The following is a 24,936-nucleotide window of genomic DNA, read 5'->3' on the forward strand; positions in this document are numbered from 1 at the left end:
GGCTGACCTCGTCTGTTGATTCACAGAGACTGCCGAAAGTTGAAGAGGGTCATAATGTGTAATAGGCAGACATCTATCCAGACCACCACACAGGAATTCCAAACTGCATCAGGATCCACTGCAAGTACTATGACAGGTGGGAGGTGAGTAACCTTGGATTTTGTGGTCAAGCGGCGGATTGTAAGCCACACATCGTGCTGGTAAATGCCAAATGATTCCTTGCTAGGTGTAAAAAGCATAAACATTGGATGATTGAACAGTGGGAAAACATTGTTTGCAGTGACTAATCACAGTGCACAATGTGGCGATCCAGTGGCAGGGTGTGGGTATGTTAAATGACCGGTGAATATCATTTGCCAGCGTGTGTAGTGCCAACAGTAAAATTCAAAGGCAGTGGTGTTATGGTGTGGTTGTGTTTTTTCATGGAGGGGGTGTGCACCCTTTGTTGTTCTGTGTGACACTATCACAACACAGGCCTACATTGATGTTTTAAGCACCTTCTTGCTTCCCAGTGTTGAAGAACAATTCAGGGATGGCAATTGCATCTTTTAACACAATCAAGCATCTGTTCATAATGCACGGTCTGTGGCGGAGTGGTTACATGACAATAACATCCCTGTAATGGACTGGCCTGCACACAGTCCTGACGTGAATCCTATAGAACACCTTCTGGATGTTTTGGAACACGACTTCGCGCCAGGCCTCACCAACCAACATCGATACCTCTCCTCAGTGCAGCACTCTGTGAAGAATGGGCTGCCATTCTCCAAGAAACCTTTCAGCACCTGATGGAACGAATGCCTGTGAGAGTGGAAGCTGTCATCAAGGCTAAGGGTGGACCAACACCATATTGAATTCCAGCATTATTGATGGAGGGTGCCACGAACTTGTAAGTCATTTTCAGCCAGGTGTCCAGATACTTTTGATCACATAATGTACCTCTGCCATTCATGTATTTTGTAGTAGAACCTATTACAGAAACTATTTGTGGTGTACTTATCACATTAATTCACTAAAAGAATAAGAGCTTTCAGCAACCATCACCATCACTGTATTTGTCAGGATAGCATAGTGTGTTAATGTGGCAAACACACTAAGACCAGTACATGCAACAAATTCATCAAGAACAACTCTGTGGCTGTAGTAGTACTTATTGTGTTCCTTAACATTGTTGTGCTACTGATTGAAGCGGCACAATGATGAAAGAATTGGATTTGCCCCTAGAAGAATGAGGCTAAAATTGTCTTCCTGTCCAATTTAGGTTTTCCATAGTTACTGAAAGCTGAAGTCGAATACTAAAGTGGTTTTCTTTGTAGCTGATTGCCTGTTCCTTCCATACCCCCACCAAGATTGAATTCCATCTGTAATGATATCATGGATAACATGATGTTAACCCTTAATATTCGTTTTCCACATTCTATTAATCTTTTGTCTTTGTTATTGGATTATGTTTGACATTTTTTTTAAATGTCTGCAAAGCTGCCAAACAATTGGAGATGCCTGAGCTAAAGATTCTGTAAACAGCATACAGTAACCCATCTTCTTAATTTGGCTTGTGTGTCTTCATTTTCTGGAATCATGTTTCTGTATTTTTACTGCTAGTTTTGGCTGATTTAACTCCTGTTTTAACATTATCTCTTGAAATTCCTCATGCTGTAGATTGTCACTGGATATTTGACTTTGTTCATTGTTGCACTATTTGGGACATTTGCTATAGAGTTTCTTGCTTTATTGTTGTACCTGATTACAATCGTGATATTGTCACTGGAAGCACAAGCAAGGCCACCATAAAAGTATACATTTCGTTGTGAGCCCTTCATAGCATGTCAGAAGGATATGTGCTTTAAATGCAGGCTACTTTATTGGGGAAGTTAACTGTCCATTGTAGGACTGTAGTTAAATTTATTGTATATTTTGCATTGCATACATATCACCACTTTCAGGTCTAGCAATGACTTACCAATATGAAAAGTGCCTGACTTGCATCATGACTTGAATTCATGTTACACTGTGGGTGGTGCCCCTGTAACTTGGATGGGTATGTCTGTTCAAATGTCAGATTCTCATATCCAACTTAAATTTGACTAACAGAAGAAATCTTTCCTTTGCCTTGTTGGATAATGCTTTCTGCTGTGCATATAACAACATAAATATAATTTTTTTTAACTGGATAGATAAAAAAATCTACTTACCAAGCGGCAGCAGAACACACACATAAAAGACTGTTGTGATTGGCAAGCTTTCGGAGTCATGGCTTCTCCTTCAGGCAGAAGGGTTGAAGGGGAAGGAAGAAGGGCGAAGGAAAAGGACTTGAAGAGGTTTAGGAAAAGGGGTAGATTTTGTGAAAGTCACCCAGAACTGCGGGTCAGGGGTGCTTTCCTTCTCATCCTGCATGGTAAGTCTCCCCCGACCTGCAGTTCTGGGTGACTTTTGCAAAATCTCCTCCTTTTCCTAGACCTCTCCAGTCCTTTTCCTTCACCCTTCAGCCTTCTTCCTTCCCCTTAAACAATTCTGCCTGAAGGAGAAGCCACTGGCTCTGAAAGCTTGCCAGTCACATCAGTCTTTTATGTGTGTTCTGCCACCGCTTAGTGAGTGGATTTTTTTATCTATCCAGTTAAATAATTTCACTCATAATTGATTGTTTTCAATGTCATAAATATAAAATAATTGATAAGATTGATAATTAATGTAGTCCACACCAAGGTAACTTAACACTCACTTTGGCATCCAGCAAGAGAAGAAGAAAAGCATCTGCTTCTTTGTTTTTTTGCTTATTTCAAGAAAACAGAAAATGAGACAGTAGCAAGTATAAAACTGCTAAATTGAGCACCTGATCAGGTGAAATAAACAAGATGTAAACATTATATGAAATTAAATGGAAAGACTTCTGTCCCAGCCAGCAGAGGTGTGATGTATAACGAGGTAAAGACAATGGCATGCCACCTTCAATACGACCAGACCTAGTAAAGCACTGTGGTGTTCAGTCCAGCATTTGAGTTGACAACCAAATTCTTTTTTATTTATATCAAAAGGAAAATTCGCATGAGAAAACTATAAATTTATGAGACAGAATTGGTAGCCAGTACTTAAGTAGGTAATATATTTAGTACTGCTAATGGGCATAAAGGGACAAATACATGACACTATTCTGACTTTCACAATTATTAGTTCCTTGCAAAGGGATGACAGAGAGATAGGTTAGCGAAGGTTAAAAAGGAAAGTTAGGTCACTTTGACCTGAGAGAGAGAGAGAGAGAGAGAGAGAGAGAGAGAGAGAGACCTGGCCACCTGTCGTTATGCACGAGGGGAGAGAAAGGTCAGTGTCTTGTACCTTTATAAGTGCCTGTTGGCAATACTGAACATTTTGTCTCCTTAAAATATATGCTGGCTGGGAACTCTCTCATGTAATTTTATTACTTATTTATTTTTATTTTTGTGTAAAATTTCTGCTGTATTATATTTATTAAGTGTGTTAATTGTGAAAATTCATTGTGCATTTGTGCTTTTTAAACATCATTTTACTTAATGCTGATCATCATATTGAAATTAAAAGTTGCAGCCAGGCACTTCACAGTGGTTTGCAGAGTATAAATGTAGATGTAAATGTGAAAACATGTCCTGTCCATTTATTTGATAGATATTGTGATTTGAAAATTAATAGTTTTTTGAAACTTGCATTTCTATTAACAGCTACTTTGGCATTTCTGAAGGAGGAGGGGAACTATTTGCCACGCATTGGTGCCATCAGTTTAGGAGGCCTTACGGGTGTCATATTTGGCCTGCGAGGTGGTTGGTTCCGGAGGCTGACATATGGTGCTGCTGGGTCGTTGGCAATGTCTGCTTTGTGCTACCCTCGGCAAGCTTCAGAAGTGTCGCAAGAAGCCCTAACCTATGCAAAGAAATATGTTGCCGTTACGTATAATTTTATTTATGGAGGTAAGATTGTGTGATGATAAATTTGATGCCTTTTAAATACCAATAGAACAAAAGGGTACTCTAAAAGCTTTTTAGAAAATAATGAGAATTATTTTTCCAAGGGATTCTTTCAACTACACCTCTGAAAATATTGGCTTTCAAATTCTATTCATTGGGCTTCCTTTAAAACCACGCAGTCACCAGAAAGGTTGTAGAAATGTTAAAAGCTGACTCCTGAAGATCAACAAAAGACCCGAAGACCAAAGTGATTTCTCATTACTTAGCTTTCTGGGTGCTTCATTTTAATTGCATTGTGTTACACCCAAACAGGTTATGAAAGATGTTTCTGAATTCTGAAACTCCAGTAGAGAGGATTATTGTTGCCTCTCAGCTACATTTTTTAAAAATCAAGTTCATCTTATTTGTAAACCACTCTATACCACATTTACTAAAATGGAATTTATAGTATATCTGAGATATTAAAGTTTTGTAAAATAATGTTATTCTTTTGAAAAATGGTGTAAACAGTCCCACAAAAACTAACCAGCCTGTTAAAATTTCCCTAATATTTTCAATTTGTATGTGTCTGTTGTACCACCAGCAAGATGTATTCTGAAGTTTTGATATCCTGTTATCAATAATCTTGAAATAGTTAATGAAATGCAATCTGCATTTAGAAAGATGGTATGGTATCTTTAGTATTATATCATCTAAGTATAGCTTTGAAAGCTTTAGCATTGAATTTTATACAACACACGTCATCTTTTGATTAAATAACATTTACTAAAATACCAAAAAAGTTCAAAGTATCTCTTCTTGAAGGAAATTAAGATGGTCATGCTGTATGGTTTGTCTTTAGTTTAATCTGTTGTGGGATTGTAGTTAATAATTTATGAAGTTAAATACCATTCATGTATCAGAGTGTGGATCATAAAGCTACTAGATAACACATATACATTACAGACTTGCATCTTTAACTACAGTAATAATTGATTCAGCAATAAATCAGTTCTTGTAATAATAACAATGATAATAATAAAAATCTCCCTGTACAGTTCTTGTGGGAACTTTAGCCAGAAATGAAAAAAAAAAAACAAACTAATATTGATCCAGGATTAGCTGCTATGAATTTACTAGCCATTTCTACATGATATTGACAGTATTACCTTACCTAGCCCAGTTGGGACATAGAACACTTAAGAACAATATATGTTCAAATGCTGAACTACACTACAGAACCTCGTGTTTATGTGGCTATGCATCACTCAACACTTCTGCCACACAATGAGTGGTTGTCATTATTCATTACACTATTTATCTTCTACTGCAGATTTATGCTCATATAAAATTACATAGTGTTAAACTTTTGTTTGATTTTATGTGGAAAAATTGCTTGATCTCTTGAGGGTGGTGAATGTGGTAGAGTTTCTTGTTATAGCTTACAGGATATTACTGTTGCAACACTTGTTCTTTAGTACTAATCCAGAATAGATGAACTATGTGTTGGTGGGAGGACAATACAAGGGATAAAAGTCCCATGCTCTTGAGATGGCCTTGATCAGTTTTTGGCCTGCATCCTTTTGCTAGCCACTATTGCATACTTTCTTTCCAGTGTTGAATAATTTATTTTTAAAGTGTGCCATACTTGACTCCAGCATTTCATTGTAGTAGATGTGAGTGAAATATACCACAATTACTGACAAAAATGGCTGTGACAACAAATTATTTTTTGCTGTTGGACCATATCGCATCTGAAGGACCTCAGAAGGTATTGGGACATTCAAAACAAATTTTTCTTTCACTGCATCTCACACTTGTCATTTGAGTTCATTAAAATATTATTTAAATTGTGAAAGCCACTACAATTGTGGGGAAAAACTGGTGATCTGAGATGATTTTTGTGTATTTATGAAGAAGGAATTTTCATTTCAGTTTTCTCAGCAATGGACTAACACAGTGACCAATTCTTCAGTGAAAACTTCTCCCCCTCAGATCATGTTTGACTCCCTGAGACATCAAACTTTTTAATATTTCCAGGTCACGTGCCATCACTGATTGCCTCTTGACAGGATTTCTGTGAATGAGTGATGGATGTCAAGCCTCTGATGATCTTCAGCAGGCCCAGTTTTACTGTACCTCTTGATCGTCAGGTAAACATAACATCTTGGATGACCTTTTTTCCCTAAGGGTTCCAAAAAATCTGTTGATTTTCCCATTTCATGAACAGCTGTAACTTTATTGATATGTAGAAATGGTGTGTATTCTCAGCAACTACGCAGAATATTCTACTGCCCTATTGTGGAAATCACACTGTCATGCATGACACAATTTCATTTCATGTTAATGGTCTTATACACAGCTGAATCAGTTTTCAGTAAGTATACTAATCATAACACTGTGCTTCCCATTAGCCATGAAAAATTATAAATTCCTTTATTGATAATCATTTGACATAACTATTCATTTTGCAAAGCAGTTACTGTTAATCTCTTAGTTCAGGAATCAAAGGAGAATGCATAGAAAATATCTTCTAGTTAACATGGTATGAGAAAAGACAACCATTCATTGTATTACCAGTGGTGTTGAGTAGCCAGGCTTGTAAAAAAGTATATAGCTCCATTATTTAACTTAAGGTCTCCATATTCTAACCACGATAAGGATGCATTCATTTTGAAATGATTCAGAAAATGTAATATTTGAAGTGCTTGTGAATATTTCATCCATAAGGGATGGCATTATGAGGGCTGCAACCTTTTTTGCCCCTTACTGTGTGTCTCAATGGTTCACACAGTCATTGTCAAGTGGAGAATTGTTTATTTAGGTGGCTGGTGTTGGTGAAGAGTACAGACGTCTTTTCAAAGTCGCAGACCAAGGATTGTCTAGGATATTTTGTGTCTTTTGCTAATGATAAAAATTGTTGATTTAAAAAAGACACTTTAGAGGTTAAAAAACATGAATTTCTGACTGTGAATTGTACTTACAGGGACAGTAGAGTTGTAAAACGTCTGCATTCCTTTTCCTGACGTATGTCCTCTCCACTGCACGTTACATTTACACTGTCATCGTAGGATTACAACAGATCATACATATACATTCTATGTTGAACTTATTGAGGGATGAATGTGAGTGATAGCATTAATTGCTGTGCATTGAAACTGTAAATTATGAGAATGTGTTAAGTACTTTGTCAAAGCTTTTGGAAAAGTTGGTTGAGCCTGTTCCACTGTCATCGTGGAGTAGATGTTCCCCCAAGTTTTTTCTGCATACATAGATTTCTAGCTCATCATATAGACACATTCTGTGTCGTTTGTTCAGTGTCTGCAGTATTTCAAGGTTGTTTACTATGATGTCAAATGGATGTTCTGTATCTTTTATATTTGAGGCTGTTACAGATTTATGTGGTGTGTTGTATCTGAAGGCATTGATGTGTTCCTTGAATCTGGTGTGGAAGTCATGGCCTGTTTGATCTATGCACTGAGCCGGGCATTTAAAGTTCTTATTCTGTGTCATTTGAGGATATTGTCAATTTTTTGGGAGGTGTTACCGAGGGAGGGTGTGCAGGCTTTTACTGTATTCTTTTGGTTCTTAGCGATTATTTTGTTAATTTTATTTTTAAACTAAACTTTCTGATAGTGTGGGTTTGTACCCATTAGCGACAGCTATTTGATTTATGATTTTTATTTCATTTTGGAGGCTCCCATCATTCTGGGTTTTTGTAACTTTGTGGATCATTGAGTGGTAAGCTGCTGGTTTGTGCAGGAGGAAGCACGTGTGTTTATGTCTGTGGTGGTTGTTTTCCTATAAATTTGGAAGACATATTTGTTATCTTGTTTGCAGATGGTTAAATCAAGGAAGTTGATGGTATAATTTATTTCCTGTTCATAGGTGATTTAATATTCTTGTGCATTTTGTTCAATGTTTGGAGGATGTCTTGGACATGATCTTTGTTTCCCCCTTAGTTTTTTTAAAGGCATATTTTTGTAGAAATCATTTAATCTTGTATCTCTTTATCCACTGTAAATGAACATATTTGTAACATGTATAACTTTGAAGCAACAAACGACAGTGTAAATGCAATGTGCAGTGGAGAGGACATACATCAGGCAACAGTTTTCAGACCTTTTTCAACTTTGCCGTCTCTGTAAGTACAATTCATTGTCATAAATTCATGTTTTTTAATCTCTAAAGTGCCTTTTTGAAATCAACAATTTATATAATCAGCAAAAGACACAAAAGACCTTGTAGCTACAAATAGGCTGGACCTTATTGACAATGTCAGTATAGAAATGAGAATTAGCAATCATGATGTCTTTATAGCAACTATGATGACAGAAGTTAATAAATCAGTCAAAAAAGATAGGAGAGTTGTTTCTGCTAGATAGAGCAGACAAGCAGTTATTAACATCACTTAGTTCCACTAAAGTGGATGTAGAGGAATTGCAAGCAAAGTTTAAGCAGATTGTAAATCATCGTCTGGAGAGTTATGTGCCTAGTAAGTAGATAAAGGAGGGAAAAGACCCACCATGGTTTAATAACAAAATTCGGCAGATGCTGAGGTAGCAGAGGTTGTTGTGCTCTTGGTTTCAAAAGGGAATGCTTAAATGACAACAAGCAAAGGTTAGTAGAGGTTCGTGCATCTGTGAAGTGATCTATGTGCAAAGCATACAGCAACTACCACTGTCACATCTTAGCAAAAGATGTAGCTGAAAACCCGAGAAAATTCTGATCGTATGTAAAATCACTGAGCGGGTCTAAGGCTTCCATTCAGTCCCTTGTTGAGCAGTGTGGTGGCAGTTGAAGATAGTAAAACAAAAGCTGAAGTTTTAAATTTCACATTCAAGAAATTGTTCACACAGGAGAATCGTACAAATGTACCATCAGACTGACTCCCATATGGTCACCTTAGTAATAAGCATACCTGGTGTAGAGAAACAACCAAGAGATTTGAAAGCAAATAAATCACCAGGTCTGGATGGAATCCCAGTTCGATTTTACAAAGAGTACTCTACGGCATTGGCCCTTTACCTAGCTTGCATTTATCATGAATCTCTCATCCAGCACAAAGTCGCAAGTGAATGGAGAAAAGTGCAGATAACTCCAGCATGTAAAGAAAGGGTACAGATTGGACCCACAAAATTACAGACCAGTATCCGTAACTTCTGTTTGCTGCAGAACCCTTGAACATATTTTCAGTTTGAATACGAGGGTTGGAGCTTAAATAATAGCAACTATTTATTCACAACCGATACAAAAGAGTTACATGTTTGCACCTGTTACTGCCCTTCAAAGTAGTCACCAGCGTTCTGTAGAAGCCTTTGCCAGCGATGTGGAAGGCATAGTATACCGTTAGCAGAGCCTGTTCTGTTGGTGGTGCGAATGGAACGGTGTACTGCCTGTCAAATCTCTGGAACAGTTCTGAAGCTGAACAGAAAGCTGAACAGAGCAGCCACAGCTTGCGCTGTATGCGCCCACGCAGTTTTGTGCAAAATGATGGATGGGTTGTGCAGAAAGTGTCGCCGCTTCTTTTACAAAGCTGGTTGCATGTGATGCTCCAAAAACGAACAGTAATAAAACTTAAGTCCTTGTGACTTTGATTTGATTCCAAAGATGAAGGAACCACTTCGTGGCATTCACTTCATAACTGTTCCAGAGATTCGACAGACAGTAGACCGCTCCATTCGCACCGTCCACTGGACAGGCTCTGCTTTTGGTATACTACGCCTTCCACGTCGCTGGCAACGAGTTCTACGCAACGTTGGTGACTACTTTGAAGGACAGTAACAGATGCAAACATGTAACTCTTTTGTATCGGTTGTGAATAAATAGTTGCCACTATTTAAGTTCCAACCCTTGTATAATAAACTTTCTTGAGACTGAAAAGCTTACACGCACAAATCAGCGTGGTTTTAGAAAGCATCACTCATGTGAAACTCATCTTGCCCTTTTCTCACATGATGTACTGAGAACTATGGATGAAGGGCAACAGGCAGATTGCTTATTTCTAGATTCCTGGAAAAAATTAGACACGGTGCCCCATTGCAGGCTGTTAACGAAGGTATGAGCATATGGAATAAGTCCACAGATATGTGAGTGGCTCAAAGACTTCTTCAGTAATAGAACCCAGTATGTTCTCCTTGATGGTGAGTGTTTATCAGAGACAAGGGTATCTTCAGGAGTGTCCCAGGCAAGTGTTTCGGGACTGCTGCTGTTCTCTATATTTGGCTGACAGGGTGGGCAGCAATCTGCAGTTTTTTGCTGATAACGCTGTGTGTATGGTAAGTAGTTGGAGTTGAGTGACTGTAGGAAGATACAAGATGTCTTAGAAAAAATTTCCAGTTGGTGTGATGAGTGGTAGCTAGAAAAATGTAAGTTAATGCTGCTGAAGGGGAAGATCAAACCAGTAATGTCTGGATACCGTATTAGTAGTGTCCTGCTTGACACACTCAGGTCGTATAAATATCCAGGCATAAAGTTGCAGTGCAATATGAGGTGGAACGAGCATGTAAGAACTGTGGTAGGGAAAGCAAATGGTCATCTTCGGTTTGTTGGAGGAATTTTAGGATGGAGTGGCACATCTGTAAAGGAGACAGCATATAGGATGCTGGAGCAACCTATTCTTGAAAACTGCTTGAGTGATTGGGATCTGTACCAGGTTGGATTGAAAGAAGGCATCGAAGCAATTCAGAGGCGGGCTGCTTGATTTGTTACCAGTAGGATCAAACAACACATAAGTGTTATGGAGATGCTTGGGGCACTCAAATGAGAATCCCTGGAGGAAAGGCAATCTTCTTTTCAAGAAACATTAGTGAAAAAATTTAGAGAATAGTCATTTGAAGCTGACTGCCAAACGATTCTACTGACCAACTTACATTGCACGTAAGGACCATGAAAATAAGATTCGAGAAATTAGGGCTCATAAGGAGGCATATAGACAGTCGTTTTTCCCTCGCTATGTTTGTGAGTGGAACAGGAAAGAAAATGACAAGTAGTAGTACAGGGTACCCTCCACAATGAACCGTACAGTGGCTTGCGGAGTATCTGTGTAGATGTAGATGTTGATGTTGAACTTACACTGTCCTTGGTCTGCGACTTTGAAAAGATGTCTGTACTCTTCAACACCAGCCCTGTTAATAAACAATCCTCCACCTGAATATGATGTTGTGAACCATTGCAATGTGTAGTGGCAAAATAAACAAGTGACTAACACAGAAACTGTTTTATTTGTATTTGAAGTTCATGTTAGCAATCACCATTGCTCTGTTGGCCAACCTGTGATGCTTTTGCTGTCAAGAAATCATTCTGTTTTTTGCTTCATAGGTGTATGCACATTAAAAGACTAAAACTATATTATCTGATTGTTAAACAGAATAACAGTGCTGCTGCCAGCCAAAAGTATTGAGTGACAATACATGTGCAATCTAAATTGCCACTTTCATTGTCCACAACTTTTAACCATCGTTATTAACTTCGTTATTTAGTTAGCTTTTTCCATGAAAGACAATATTCCTTTGTACAAGATGAAAATAATAATATTACACAGTCAATCAGTTTGATGTTTTATAAACGAAACATACTGAAACTTTACAGCATTACTTTGTGTAGTTACTAATTTCAGTTTCTTCATGTAATTTTTTCAGTTAAACCAGAAAATACACAATCATCAAATCCTATGGCCGGTGACTTGAAGCATTCTTCAGATGCCCCACCAGTAACAGCTCAGAAAGATACTCAGGTATTAACACAAACACAAAGTAAAACAACAGAAACAGAGCGAGTTGATTTAAACCCTTTGTCCTCTCCAATCCCTGGTGGCAAATCCAATGATGCTGGGGTTTCAAGTCCATACAATAACTTAGTTGCACTTGCTGAACAGAGTAGTGATGTTATGTATTGGGGTTTTAGACTTGTCTGATGTGACAAGGCTATACAGTTTTCCTGAAGTGGTATGCTAGACAAAAGTTTGTTATTCCCTTGTACATGTAATCACTTGAAACAGGGTGTATAAGAGGTAACATTTTGGTTCTTGAAAACTAAAGAAAAGAATATAGGCATGTAACTGTTCGCAGTTATCACTAGCAAATTCAGTGCTGCAGACAGTGACAATTTATGTGCAGTATATAACACTGGTCCCTGAATTGTCAGGTTTGTCTAAAAGACAAGTTATAAAATTAATTTTAGAAAATAAGTGTTGACAGTTTATGAAGTGTGTAACCATCTGAAGTTCACATGCACTTACATTAAAGTTAAAAGAACATCAAAAATACATAAATACGGTAAAAATTGCAATAGCACTACCAAGAATATCTAAAATGGAACAATGAATCTTGTGTTGTAAAAATCTAAATGAAATTATGTAAATGACAGAATTTGAAATTTTAAGACTGTAAAGAGAAGGAAAAAAGCTTCGAAAAGCAAGAACCACCAAAAGGGTAATTTATTCTAAGTATTTCATAACTCTTCATTGCATGGACACACAAAATTTAATCACTGTCTCCCTCTTAAAGATTGTAGGTTTCTTTAACACAGTGTAGTGTAGAGTGATCAGTACCCAGAAATTACTACACTGTGAGCAAAAGAAGGGGGAACAACACTGTCTCAGTGATTTCTCTATTGACAAACAGAAGCTTGCTGCCCATATATATTGCTGTGTGAGCATACACTGTTCAGTAGCCTGTCTGTTGAGAGGATATTAGTTGTTCTGAACCATGCTCATAGGCAATAAGTACTACATATAATGGTATATGATGATTAAGTTTACAGGCTGTTTTAACACATTTTTCTGCAGGAGCACATGCTTCTCTCATTACACAGGTCATTACTTTTTTCCTTTGTGCAAACTTTACTTTCAGTCACCAACTGATTTTGTTAGTGCATAATTATTTTCAGTTGCTGCTTACATTGTATTTTGGTCATTTTCGCTAATTTTATGAAAATATTCTTAAATTACATTTTTTCACATAAATTTAAAATATATTTCATATTTGAACATGTATCTGGAAGAGTGCCTACTGTAAAAAGACATAGCTACATTTTTGTAATGATTTTCTCCACATTATGCTGAAATTGCATGTTCATTTTCAGCCATCAACAAAAGAACATGTACAATATTTAGGCCATTGCAAGGATTTTCTCCCAGAGCTGATTCCACAGGTCATATGTTTGTAATAAACTGACAGTGTGGTTTCATTTTGTAGATTTATTTTCATCCTTTTTCTGATATTCCAAAATATATGTAAAATTGCTAAACAGTTGTCTCAATTTTTTTTGTGAAGTACCTCATGGTGTGATTTTATAAAGTATAAGTAAATTTCCAGTCCTTCCTCTGTGTAAAGTGCCAAGGTTCTATTTTATGCGATTTACTCCATATCCAGAGGTGTACTTAAGGTTAAATTGCTGGTTTATCAAAATGGTTCAGAGGAAGTACATCAATGTGCTCTTGGAAAGTTTTGAACTTGAATAAAATTTCATAATGTATTTCATGGACAGTTTTTCTACTGTACAGCTAAAACAGGATCTTTTTTGGTTCTAGTTAGTATATGATCTCATTTGCATTCACAATGTTCTTAATCCCTAATAAAACCTGAATTTGGGTTATTTGTAGCACTATTTTGACAGGAGACGCAGTAGAGATTAGTAACAACACTTTTAAAAGCATAAATTGCTACTCATCACTTAGAGAAGACATTAAGTTGCAAAGAGTCACAACAAAAAAGACTGCTAAACACTTCAGCTGTATGACAAATATTGTGTGTGTGTTTTCTATTGCGAAATTTTGTCCAAAAATTTAAATGTTTAGCAATCTTTCTTCATTGTGCCTGTCTGCAATCCAACACCTCCTTTATATGGGGGGAGGGGGGGGGGGTAGCAAACTATCCTTTTCATGGTGGTGTTGTTCCACCCAGGATTTTCCAGTGCTTAATAGAGATCAATATGTATTCTAGTTCTATTTATTTGTCTCAGAATTTTATTGAAATTACAACCAATTAGATGCACTCACTATTTTCATGAGATAAACCTGTTACAAGGAACCAAATTTTTGCTGAAATTCTGTGCTGCAAAATCTAACTTTGTTGGCTTTAGGACGATCACTGAGCTATGATTAATAGACTATATTCAGACCAAATTTCAGCCACATCAAATTCGATTTCAGACTGGTCCCTTTCTACTATTAAACATGACAGCGGCTCCATGATTATGTAGATGAGGTGTTCATGTGGTATATCATTTGTCCTGGTATGAATACTGTAAGAAACAGAGAATTCTACAGTGCAGAGGATGTTCCCTTTCAAGAATGCTGTTTTCCTAGAAGACTCTTCCATGTTTGTGCAGGCTATATTTAACAAACAAAAGCATGAATGCCAACAACTTTATTGTTCAATCCACAAGTGTATCTTGGTTGTTTTAGAGTAAAAAACCATATGCATATTGCTTCCCTTTACTCATGGTTCAGTCACATGTACCTTCTCTTTATACACAGCCCAGTTGCATTAATGTGACCATCACCTGTCTTCAACATGCAATAACCACTCATAGATGGCAGGTGGCAGCAATAGCAGTGGAGGGCATATAAAGCATGTTGGGCGATGCAGAAAACAGTGCAGTCTTTGTTGTAATGGTGGAAATGCAGTGATTTACCAGATGTCCGAAAGGGCATGATCATTGGCTTTTGGGCCAAGGGTGGAAGCATTTCTGAAATGGCTAAGTGGGAGGGGGGTTGTGTTGTTTCGGGAAGAGACCAAACAGCTAGGTCATGAGATTAGGGAAGGACAGGGAAGTAAGTCAGCCATGCCCTTTCAAAGGAACCTTCCCGGCATTTGCCTGGAGCGATTTAGGGAAATAACGGAAAACCTAAATCAGGATGGCTGGACACGGGATTGAACAATTGTCGTCCTGAATGCCTAAGTGTGTAAACTGTTCGTGTGCCTCTATGGTTTAAGTATACCACACATTACAAAACGGCACTATCCAAAACGAGTGCCGAGGCAACTGTAGTGCACTACAGGGCATAAATGACTGGTGAATACATCTGTGGAGACATGTACGGGTGAACAGACATGCACTTTTGAGCAACTGACCAACCAGGTGAATCGAGGGGATACCAACAGTGTCTCTTCAATGACCATTCAGTAAACTTCGCTGTGTATGAGCCTCTGTAGCAGGCACCTGTTTCATATGCTCATGCTGGCTGCTGTTCATCATCAATGAAGGCTTTAATTTGCACATGAGTACCACAACTGGATGTCCATCATGTAGTGACAGGTGGCCTTGTCAGATGAATAACATTTTATGCTCTATCAAACAGATGGCCAGCAACAATCTTCGTAAGGGTCCTTGCCAGAGAAGGGAGCCTTGTGGTCCAGGAAGTGCTTTTGTGGCATAACCCTGGATGATCCTGTCATTAAGATAGGCACAGTGGATCAACACAAGTAGGTGCCTATCCTCGGGGATCATGTCCACCTCTGTATGCAGTTTGGTTTTTTCTTGGGACTCCTCCACCAGCAGAACAATGTTACACAGCTAACAGTGCACACATGTCAGTTGAAGAGTTCCAGGATGAGTTCACCATACTCCCCTGGCCATCAAACTCACAGGATTAAAACCCAATCAAGAATACATGCAACCACCTTGATTGGGCTGTTAGTGCCATCTATCCTCAAATAAGTAATGCAGCGCAGCTGGCCACAGCTCTGGAGTTGGCATAGCTCCACATCCCTGTTTGTACTTTTAGAACCTCAGTGACACTCTTCCTGCATGTCTCATGCTTTGACAGGTCCTCACAGTAATGTGACTGAACAGTGTAATTGCTGTCAAATCTAAATGCTGTTTGGTGTGAATAACCGTACAAAATACTACAAAGTTATATCCTTGCAGTCTGTTACAGACTGCAACCCCCCGTCGGCTTAAGGTGATCCCATTCACATCTCATTGTTTTGATTTCTTTTCATTGTCATCCCTTAGTCTTATATTTTCCCCCCCGATTTTATATGTAACTTTCCTGTATTGCAACACTAAATATTGTTGTTAAGCCTTGTTTTATCATTTGAGACATGAGAACTTTGTACCTCATTGCGCAATGTGTTTTTTCTTTCTACACATTAGAATAAGCAATTTTTCCATTCCTTGTTTCTGCACTCCTTGCTCTATTCTTGATGCTTGTAATCTCTTTAATGTAAGTAATATTAGCTTTGAAAACCACATATATTTATTGTAGTGTGTACTGTTTTGAGATTCTGCACCATACTTGTGTCCAGGAAAGTTTTTCTTTTACATATTCTTGCATACATGTAATGTGATATTTTTTCATTGGAATTGATTTCCTATTATACTTGCAATCATGAATGTTTAGACAGGTTTTGATAATGAATTATCTTATGCTAATGGTATGCTGTTTGTTCCACAGAAAAAAAATCTTCAGAGTCAGTAAATCCCTACACACAGTGATCTAAATGTGGAGCAGTGTAGAAAGTGATGGTAATTGTCCAATAGTGTCAGTGTAGCTGTGTGTGTATATATATATTTTTGTGAATGTGAACATCCTCTGAAATTGTGCCACTATTTGGAACTTCACATAACTGACAGTTGTGAAAAACTTCAATAAAGTTGTATAAAAATACTTTCTTTCATGTGTTGCTTCCTTGGATCTGATTATCTGTTGGATATATTGTGTACTGCAGGTATTATTTAAAATAACCACTTTATTAAATGCTGAGAAAAGTAACAAAATAACCTGTTCGGTTTGGGGTATGCAGCTGCGGCTAGTTGTCTGCAACTAAATGGATTATTTCTTGCATCCTAGAAATCTGAAAATTCACATAAAATAATAATATTTTATAAATATATTAGAGGGAAACATTCCACGTGGGAAAAATATATATAAAAATCAAGATGCTGTAATTTACCTAACGAGAAAGCGTTGGCATGTTGATAGAGACAATAAAAAACACACAAACACACACACAAATTTCAAGCTTTTGCAACCCAAGGTTGCTTCATCAGGAAAGAGGGAAGGAGAGGGAAAGACGAAAGGATGTGGGTTTTAAGGGAGAGGGTAAGGAGTCATTCCAATCCTGGAAGCGGAAAGACTTACCTTAGGGGAAAAAGGACATGTATACACTCACGCACGCATGCACGCACACACACACACAGCCATCTGCACATATACAGATACAGGCAGACATGTGTAAATGCAAAGAGGAGGAGATTAGTGTTTAACATCCCGTCGACAACGAGGTCATTAGAGACGGAGCACAAGCTCGAATTAGGGAAGGATGGGGAAGGAAATCGGCCGTGCCCTTTTGAGGGAACCATCCCGGCATTTGCCTGAAGTGGTCTAGGGAAATCACGGTAAACCTAAATCAGGATGGCCGTACACGTAAATGCAAAGAGGTTGGGCAGAGATGTCAGTTGAGGCGGAAATACAGAGGCAAAGATGTTGTTGCATGACTGGTGAGGTACTAGCGGTGGCAACTTGAAATTAGCGGAGACTGAGGCCTGGTGGGTAACGGGAAGGCCAAGTTCCCATCTCCAGAGAGTTCTGATAGGTTGGTGTCAGGGGGAAGTATCCAGATAACCCGGATGGTGTAACACTGTGCTAAGATGTGCTGGCCGTGCACCAAGGCATGTTTAGCCACAGGGTGATCCTCATTACCAACAAACACTGTCTGCCTGTGTCCGTTCATGCGAATGGACAGTTTGTTGCTGATCATTCGTACATAGAAGGCTTCACAGTGTAGGCATGTCAGTTGGTGAATCACCATGGGTGCTTTTACACGTGGCTCTGCCTTTGATCGTGTACAACTTCCGGGTTACAGGACTGGAGTAGGTGGTGGTGGGAGGGTGCATGGGATAGGTCTTACACTGGGGACAGTTACAAGGGTAGGAGCCAGAGGGTAGGGAAGATGGTTTGGGGATTTCATATGGATGAACCAAGAGGTTACGAGGCTCTCCAGCAAGGATACGAATTCCTCAAATCCTGCCCTGAAATGAGATCCATCCTTCATGAAATCCTCCCCACTCCACCAAGAGTGTCTTTCCGCTGTCCAACTAACCTTCGTAACCAGCACATCTTGGCAGTGTTATACTGTCCGGATTATCTGGATACTTCCCACTGAAACTAACCTATCAGAACTCCAGAGATGGGAACTTGCCCTTCAATATATTCTCTCTTCCTGTTACCCACCAGGCCTCAACCTCCGCTAATTTCAAGTTGCCGCCGCTCATACCTCACTTGTCATTCAACAACATCTTTGCCTCTGTACTTCCTCCTCGACTGACATATCTGCCCAACCTCTTCGCATTTACATATGTCTGCCTGTATCTGTATATGTGCAGATGGATGTGTGTGCGTGTGCGAGTGTGTACACGTTCTTTTTTTCCCCCTAAGGTAAGTCTTTCCGCTCCCAGGATTGGAATGACTCCTTACCCTCTCCCTTAAAACCCACATCCTTTCGTCTTTCCCTCTCCTTCCCTCTTTCCTGATGAAGCAACCTTGGGATGCGAAAGCTTGAAATTTGTGTGTGTGTTTGTGAGTTTTTTATTGTCTCTATCAACATACCAACGCTTTCTCGTTTGGTAAGTTACAGCATCTTTATTTTTATATATAATATTTTATAAAAATGCGTACATTTCCTAGCTTTTGGAAATAAGTTTCTCCCTTAGGGAGGAGAGAGGTAGAATGGAAGAGTACATCACTCAGGTCCCAAAATGGGAGGGACCCACCGTATATTCTCCCTGATGGGAAGAACTGGGTGTTCAAAAAGCTAGAATAATGTATGTCCTTTGACATGTGTCTGTTGGCAGTACTGACATTTCTCCTGAAGGTAAGTAAGCCCTATTGGCCAGCAATTCTCTCATATTTTATAGTTTTTTCAAGAGGATTCTCTGATTGATACAAGATGCTTTATAATTTGTCAGACTGTGCAGAATGAATGGAAAATATTTGCAATACCATTTAGTGTGTTAAACTTCATCTTGGGTGGATTAGTATTGGCATCAAGAATGAAGATCATGCATGGAAGACAGGCAAAAAGTGTTCCACAAGTTCTCAAGAGTCATTTTCAGTTAATATTGCACTATATAGTTTGAAAAGAAACAATACTGTAATTTTGTTGCATTCAACCTGTCAGAAAAATTAAAATCATAGTATGCAATTCATTCCTGAATTGTAGCCAGTAATGATGACCAATATAATGGTAGTTGCAAGGGAAGTAATTCGACTATTTAACAGAATTAGATGGTGCAGGGGTTAAGTCAGTGGACTTGAATTCTGGAGAACCATGGTCCAAATTCTCATCTGGCCTTAGAGATTTAAGTTTTTTATGTTCCATAATTTGCTTAAATAAAATGCTAGGATGATTCCTTTGGAGAGGGCACATCAGATTTGCTTCCCCATTCAGAGTTTGTGCTCCACATGTAATGACCAAGTCATTGCTGGGATAGTCAACCCTAATTCCTTTCCCTTTTTCAGTATTTAGTCACAATGTGTGTGTGTGTGTGTGTGTGTGTGTGTGTGTATGCTTCTTTCTTGCATGGTACCTTCAGTAACATGGTCATTTCTTATGGAGATTCTGACCATACGTGCTCTATCTTCCTCATATTATTATTTTACATGTATGTTCTCTGACCTCTCCTTTGTGTATTTGTATGCTGTATTTATTTCTCTTTGTGTTGCATTTGTTTGCTATCTTGCATTCTATTTGCTCACTGTGCTTGTCCACAGTTCGATCTGTTAATCTTCTACCATCTTTCACAGTACTGTAGTACTCTATTGCTGTGGTTAATACATTAAGGTATGTAGCCATCACCATAAGATCAAACATTTCAGTATCTTGCTTTAAAAGTTTTCTGTTTATGTGCCGCATCAATAAAATGCCAAGCTTTCAATGATTGCCTCCATCATTGTCTGTCGGAATTAAGACTGACTGTTGTAAATTGGTGACGCCCCCACTTTTATATCCAAAGGACAGCATCTGAGTGGATGGACTGCATGATGATGACAACAAGGAAATAGCATTTACTGAGGTGGTGCCATCTGTGTCAAAAGATTTTTGTTTGCAATCTCTATCCAGCACCATCCCTCACATTAGGCAGTAAACTGCAAGAAATCTTTCTCTGTGTCTTTTTCTGTATCAAGTGCTTAGCTGGTGTGTCTACTGAAGTTATATTCACAAAGTCTAATTTCAACTGCTTCCATGGTCACAGAGCCCCAATAGGTTGACACATGAGGACGTATTCTCCTTTGTTCAAACAAAATATTGTGCTTAGTTAATGGGCTGTGTTCTGCAGCAGCTGATTCATCCAAATGCTAATATTTAAGGTGATGCTTATGTTCGACGCAGCGATCTTCAACAGCCCTTATAGGCTGGCCCACATAACTTTGCCACACTCGTAAGGAATGTCAAAAATTCCCAGCACTTTCAGGCCGAAATTATCTGTAGCTGTTCGCAACATTTCTACAATTCTTGTATGTGCCTCGAAGACAGTTCTGATTCCTTGCCTGTTTAGAACTCTACCTATTGTTGTGGTCTTCGGTCCAGAGACTAGTTTGATACAGCTCTCCATCCTACTCTATCCTGTGCAAGCTTCTTCATCTCATAGTACCTGTTGCAACAACATCCTTCTGAATCTGCTTAGTGTATTCATCTCTTGGTCTCCCTCTGTGATTTTTACCTTCCACACTTCCCTCCAATACTAAATTGGTGATCCCTTGATGCCTCAGAACATGACCTACCAACCAATCCCTTCTTCTAGTCAAGTTGTGCCACAAATTTCTCTTCTCCCCAGTTCTGTTCAGTACCTCCTCATTAGTGACGTGATCTACCCATCTAATTTTGAGCATTCTTCTGTACTTCATTTCAAAAGCTTCTATTCTCTTCTTGTCTAAACTGTTTATTGTTCATATTCCAATTCCATACATGGCTACACTCCATACAAATACTTTCAGAAAAGCCTTCCTGGCACTTGAATCTGTACTCAATGTTAACAAATTTCTCTTCTTCAGTCTACATATTATACCCTCTCTACTTCGGCCGTCATCAGTTATTTTTGCTCCCCAAATAGCAAAACTCCTTTACTACTTTGTCTCATTTCCTAATCTAATTCCCTCACCATCACCTGATTTAATTTGACTACATTCCATTATCCTCATTTTGCTTTTGTTGATGTTCACCTTATATCCTCCTTTTAAGACACTGTCCATTCCATTCAACTGCTCTTCCAGGTCCTTTGCTGTCTCTGATAGAAATACAATGTCATTGGCAAACCTCAAAGTTTTTATTTCTTCTCCATGAGTTTTAATTCCTACTCCAAATTTTTACTGAGCGAGGTGGCGCAGTGGTTAGACACTGGACTCGCATTCGGGAGGATGATGGTTCAATCCCGCGTCCGGCCATCCTGATTTAGGTTTTTCATGATTTCCCTAAATCACTCCAGGCAAATCCCGGGATGGTTCCTCTGAAAGGGCACGGCCGACTTTCTTCCCCATCCTTTCCTAATTCGATGAGACCGATGACCATGCTGTCTGGTCTTCTTCCCCAAACAACCAACCAACCATCCAAATTTTTCTTTTGTTTCCTTTACTTCTTGCTCAATATATAGATTGAGTAACATTGGAGATAGACTACAACCCTGTCTCACTCCCTTCCCAACTACTGCTTCCCTTTCATGGCCCTCGACTCTTATAACTGCCGTCTGGTATCTGTACAAATTGTAAATAGCCTTTTGCCCTCTGTATTTGATCCCTGCCACCTTCAGAATTTGAAAGAGTATTCCAGTCAACATTGTCAAAAGCTTTCTCTAAGTCTTCCCTGAGGTCAGCTTCTATCAGGTTTTCCATTTGTCTGTAAAGAATTTGTGTTAATATTTTGCAGCCGTGACTTATTAAACTGATAGTTCGGTAATTTTCACACCTGTCAACACCTGCTTTCTTTGGGATTGGAATTATTATATTCTTTTTGAAGTGTGAAGTGTGAGGGTATTTCACCTGTCTCATACATGTTGCTCACAAGATGGTACACTTTTGTCATGGCTGCCTCTCCCCAGGTTATCAGTAGTTCTAATGGAATGTTGTCTACTCCCAGGGCCTGTTTTGACTTAGGTCTTTCAGTGCTCTGTCAAACTCTTTACACAGTATTGTATCTCCCATTTCTACATCCTCTTCAATTTCCATAATATTGCCAAGTACATCTCCTCGTATAGACCCTCTATATACTCCCATCTTTCTGCCTTCCCTTTTTTGCTTAGAACTGGTTTTCCATCTGAGCTCTTCGTATTCATACAAGTGGTTCTCTTTTGTCCAAAGGTCTCTTTAATTTTCCTGTAGGCAGCATCTATCTTACCCCTAGTGATATATGCCTCTACATCACTATGCTTGTCCTCTGGTCATTCCTGCTTAGCCATTTTGCACTTCTGTCGATTATTTCATTTATGAGATGTTTTTATTCCTTTTTGCCTGCCTCATTTACTGCGTTTTTATGTTTACTCCTTTCATCAATTAAATTCAATATCTCTTCTGTTACCCAAGGATTTCTACTAGCCCTCGTTTTTTTACCCACTTGATCTTCTGCTGCCTTCACTATTTTCTCTCTCAAAGCTACCCATTCTTTTTCTACTGTATTTCTTTCCCCCATTCTTGTCAATTGTTTCCTAATACTGAAACTCTCCACAACCCCTGGTTCTTTCAGTTTATCCAGGTTCCATCTTCTTAAATACCCAGTTTTTTGCAGTTCCTTCGGTTTGAATCTACGGTTCGTCACCAATAGATTGTGGTCAGAGTCCACATCTGCCCCTGGAAATGCCTTACAGTTTAAAACCTGGTTCCTAAATCTCTGCCCTACCATTATATAATCTATTTGAAACCTTCCAGTGTCTCCAGGCCTCTTCCACTCATACAACCTTCTTTTATGATTCTTAAACTAAATATTAGCTATGATTAAGTGATGCTCTGAGCAAAACCCTAACAGGTGGCTTCCTCTTTCATTCCTTACTCCCATTTCATATTCACCTACTACTTTTCCTTCTCTTCCTTTTCTTACTATCAAATTCCAATCCCCCATGACCATTAAATTTTTGTCTCCCTTCACTATCTGAATAATCTCTTTCCTCTCATCATACATCTCTTCGTCATCTGCGGAGCTAGTTGACATATAAACTTGTACTAATGAGGTAGGCGTGGGCTTTGTGACTATCTTCGCTATAATAATGCATTCACTATGCTGTTTGTCATAGCTTACCCGCACTCCCTATTTTTTTATTCATTACTAAACCCACTCCTGCACTACCCCTATTTAATTTTTTTTGTGTTTATAATGATGAATTCACCTGACCAGAAGTCTTGTTCCTCCTGCCACCGAACTGCACTTTTTCCCACCATATCTAACTTTAACCTTTCCATTTCCCTTTTTAAATTTTCTAACCTACCTACCCACTTAAGGGATCTAACATTCCATGCTTCGATCCATATGACACCAGTTTTCTTTCTCCTGATAACAATGTCCTCCTGAGTAGTCCCTGCTCGGAGATCCAAATGGGAGACTATTTTACCTCTGGAATATTTTACCCAAGAGGATGCCATCATCATTTAACCATACAGTAAAGCTGCATGCCCTTAGGAAAAATTATGGCTGTAGTTTCCCCTTGCTTTCAGCCATTCACAGTACCAGCATAACAAGGCCGTTTTGATTAATGTTACAAGGCCAGATCAGTCGAGCATCCAGACTGTTGCCTCTGCAATTACACTTCAGGAACCACACGTTTATCTGGCGTCTCAATAGACACCCCTCCATACGGCTATCTGTATCCCTGAGGCACGCAAGCCTCCCCACCAATGGTAAGGTCCATGCCTTTGTTTGGGGTGGGGAGAGGGGGGGGGGGGGGGGGAAGAAGTTTACCTATCTTGCACCACAGAATGGAAGCCGCACAATGTGTTGGTCCTCTTAGCTTGTTTGAACGGCATCATGTTTTCATTTCCTTGAAAGTGTTAATCTAATATCATGGATAGATACATTCTGGTGACCACTATCTTTTGGTGTGGTGGAAATTATTGTGAAATGACTGATGGAGCAGCCATGGGTTCCAGTGCCACCTTCCGGCCATCATGCTTCTTCATATATATTTATGATGCAGTGAGACGATGCAGCAATTCATTGATCATTTTAGCAGTGTTCATTCAACTTAAGATTTGCAGTGGACGTGGAGGGGAATGGGAAATTACCTTTCTTAGATGTGTTGGTCAAATGGAAATAAGATGGACGAATTTGCCAATTTGTGTACAGAAATGGATGTATACAGGTCTCTGTCGCAAGAGACGTAGCTTTCACCATACGGACCAGAAGAGACCTGTGCTGAACACCTCAGTACACAGAGCCAGGACTATTTTGAACAAGGACCACCTCGGTTCCAAGATTAAACATCTGACAACAATATTCAGAAGGAATGGGTATTCCGTCCATGATATTAGAGCATTGCTGTCAAGGAAACCCAAGATGTAACTCCATTCAAACAAGCCAACACAACCAGCACACAGTGCGGCTTCCATTCTGCAGTGCAACTACTAGCAAGATAGGGAGAGTTGTAAAAACAGGCAAGGAATCAGACCACTTTTCTGGACACCGGAAAAATTAAAGAAATTTTGTGACCAGTTAAAGATAATTTTGGCCTGAGAGTTCTGGGAACTTTTAACATTCCTTGCGAGTGTGGCCAAAGTTGTGTGTGCTAGTCTATACAGACTGTCGCCGATTGCTGCATCGAGCATCAGCATCACCTTAAATGCAGGTACGTAATAAATCAACAATTGCAGAACACAGACTGTTATATAAGAATAAGATTTTTTTTTAGGACAAATGAGAATACTTGGTCATGCATCAACCTGTTGGGACCCGTGATTACGGGAAACAGCTGAAATTGGATTTCATGAAATTCACTTCAATAAAGACACTGGCTACACACTTATCAATACATGGAAGTATGCACTTGATGCAGGAAAAGCAAAGAGGAAGACGTTTTGCAGTTTACTGCCTGATACGAT

At 39.0% G+C, this 24,936-nt stretch overlaps 1 protein-coding gene across 2 annotated transcripts in view; it reads left to right on the forward strand.

The window, feature by feature from the left end:
- The window catches only part of LOC126163081 (MICOS complex subunit MIC27), a 57,150-nt gene extending 40,623 nt beyond the window's left edge, over window positions 1-16,527 (forward strand). Inside the window, exons 4-6 of one of the 2 annotated variants that reach the window (XR_007535155.1) lie at window positions 3,690-3,935; window positions 5,952-6,064; window positions 11,552-11,646. Coding sequence is in view for 1 of the 2 variants with exons in the window: in XM_049919990.1 (XP_049775947.1) it covers window positions 3,690-3,935; window positions 11,552-11,646; window positions 16,315-16,338 (365 nt within the window). In the remaining variant the exon portion in view is untranslated. Of the gene's footprint in view, window positions 1-3,689; window positions 3,936-5,951; window positions 6,065-11,551; window positions 11,647-16,314 lie in introns of those variants that run through there. The other variant, XM_049919990.1, reaches the window with a different exon arrangement.
- Window positions 16,528-24,936: the final 8,409 nt, after the last annotated feature.

This window comes from Schistocerca cancellata, chromosome 2, assembly GCF_023864275.1.
Source record: "Schistocerca cancellata isolate TAMUIC-IGC-003103 chromosome 2, iqSchCanc2.1, whole genome shotgun sequence".
Taxonomy (NCBI): domain Eukaryota; kingdom Metazoa; phylum Arthropoda; class Insecta; order Orthoptera; family Acrididae; genus Schistocerca; species Schistocerca cancellata.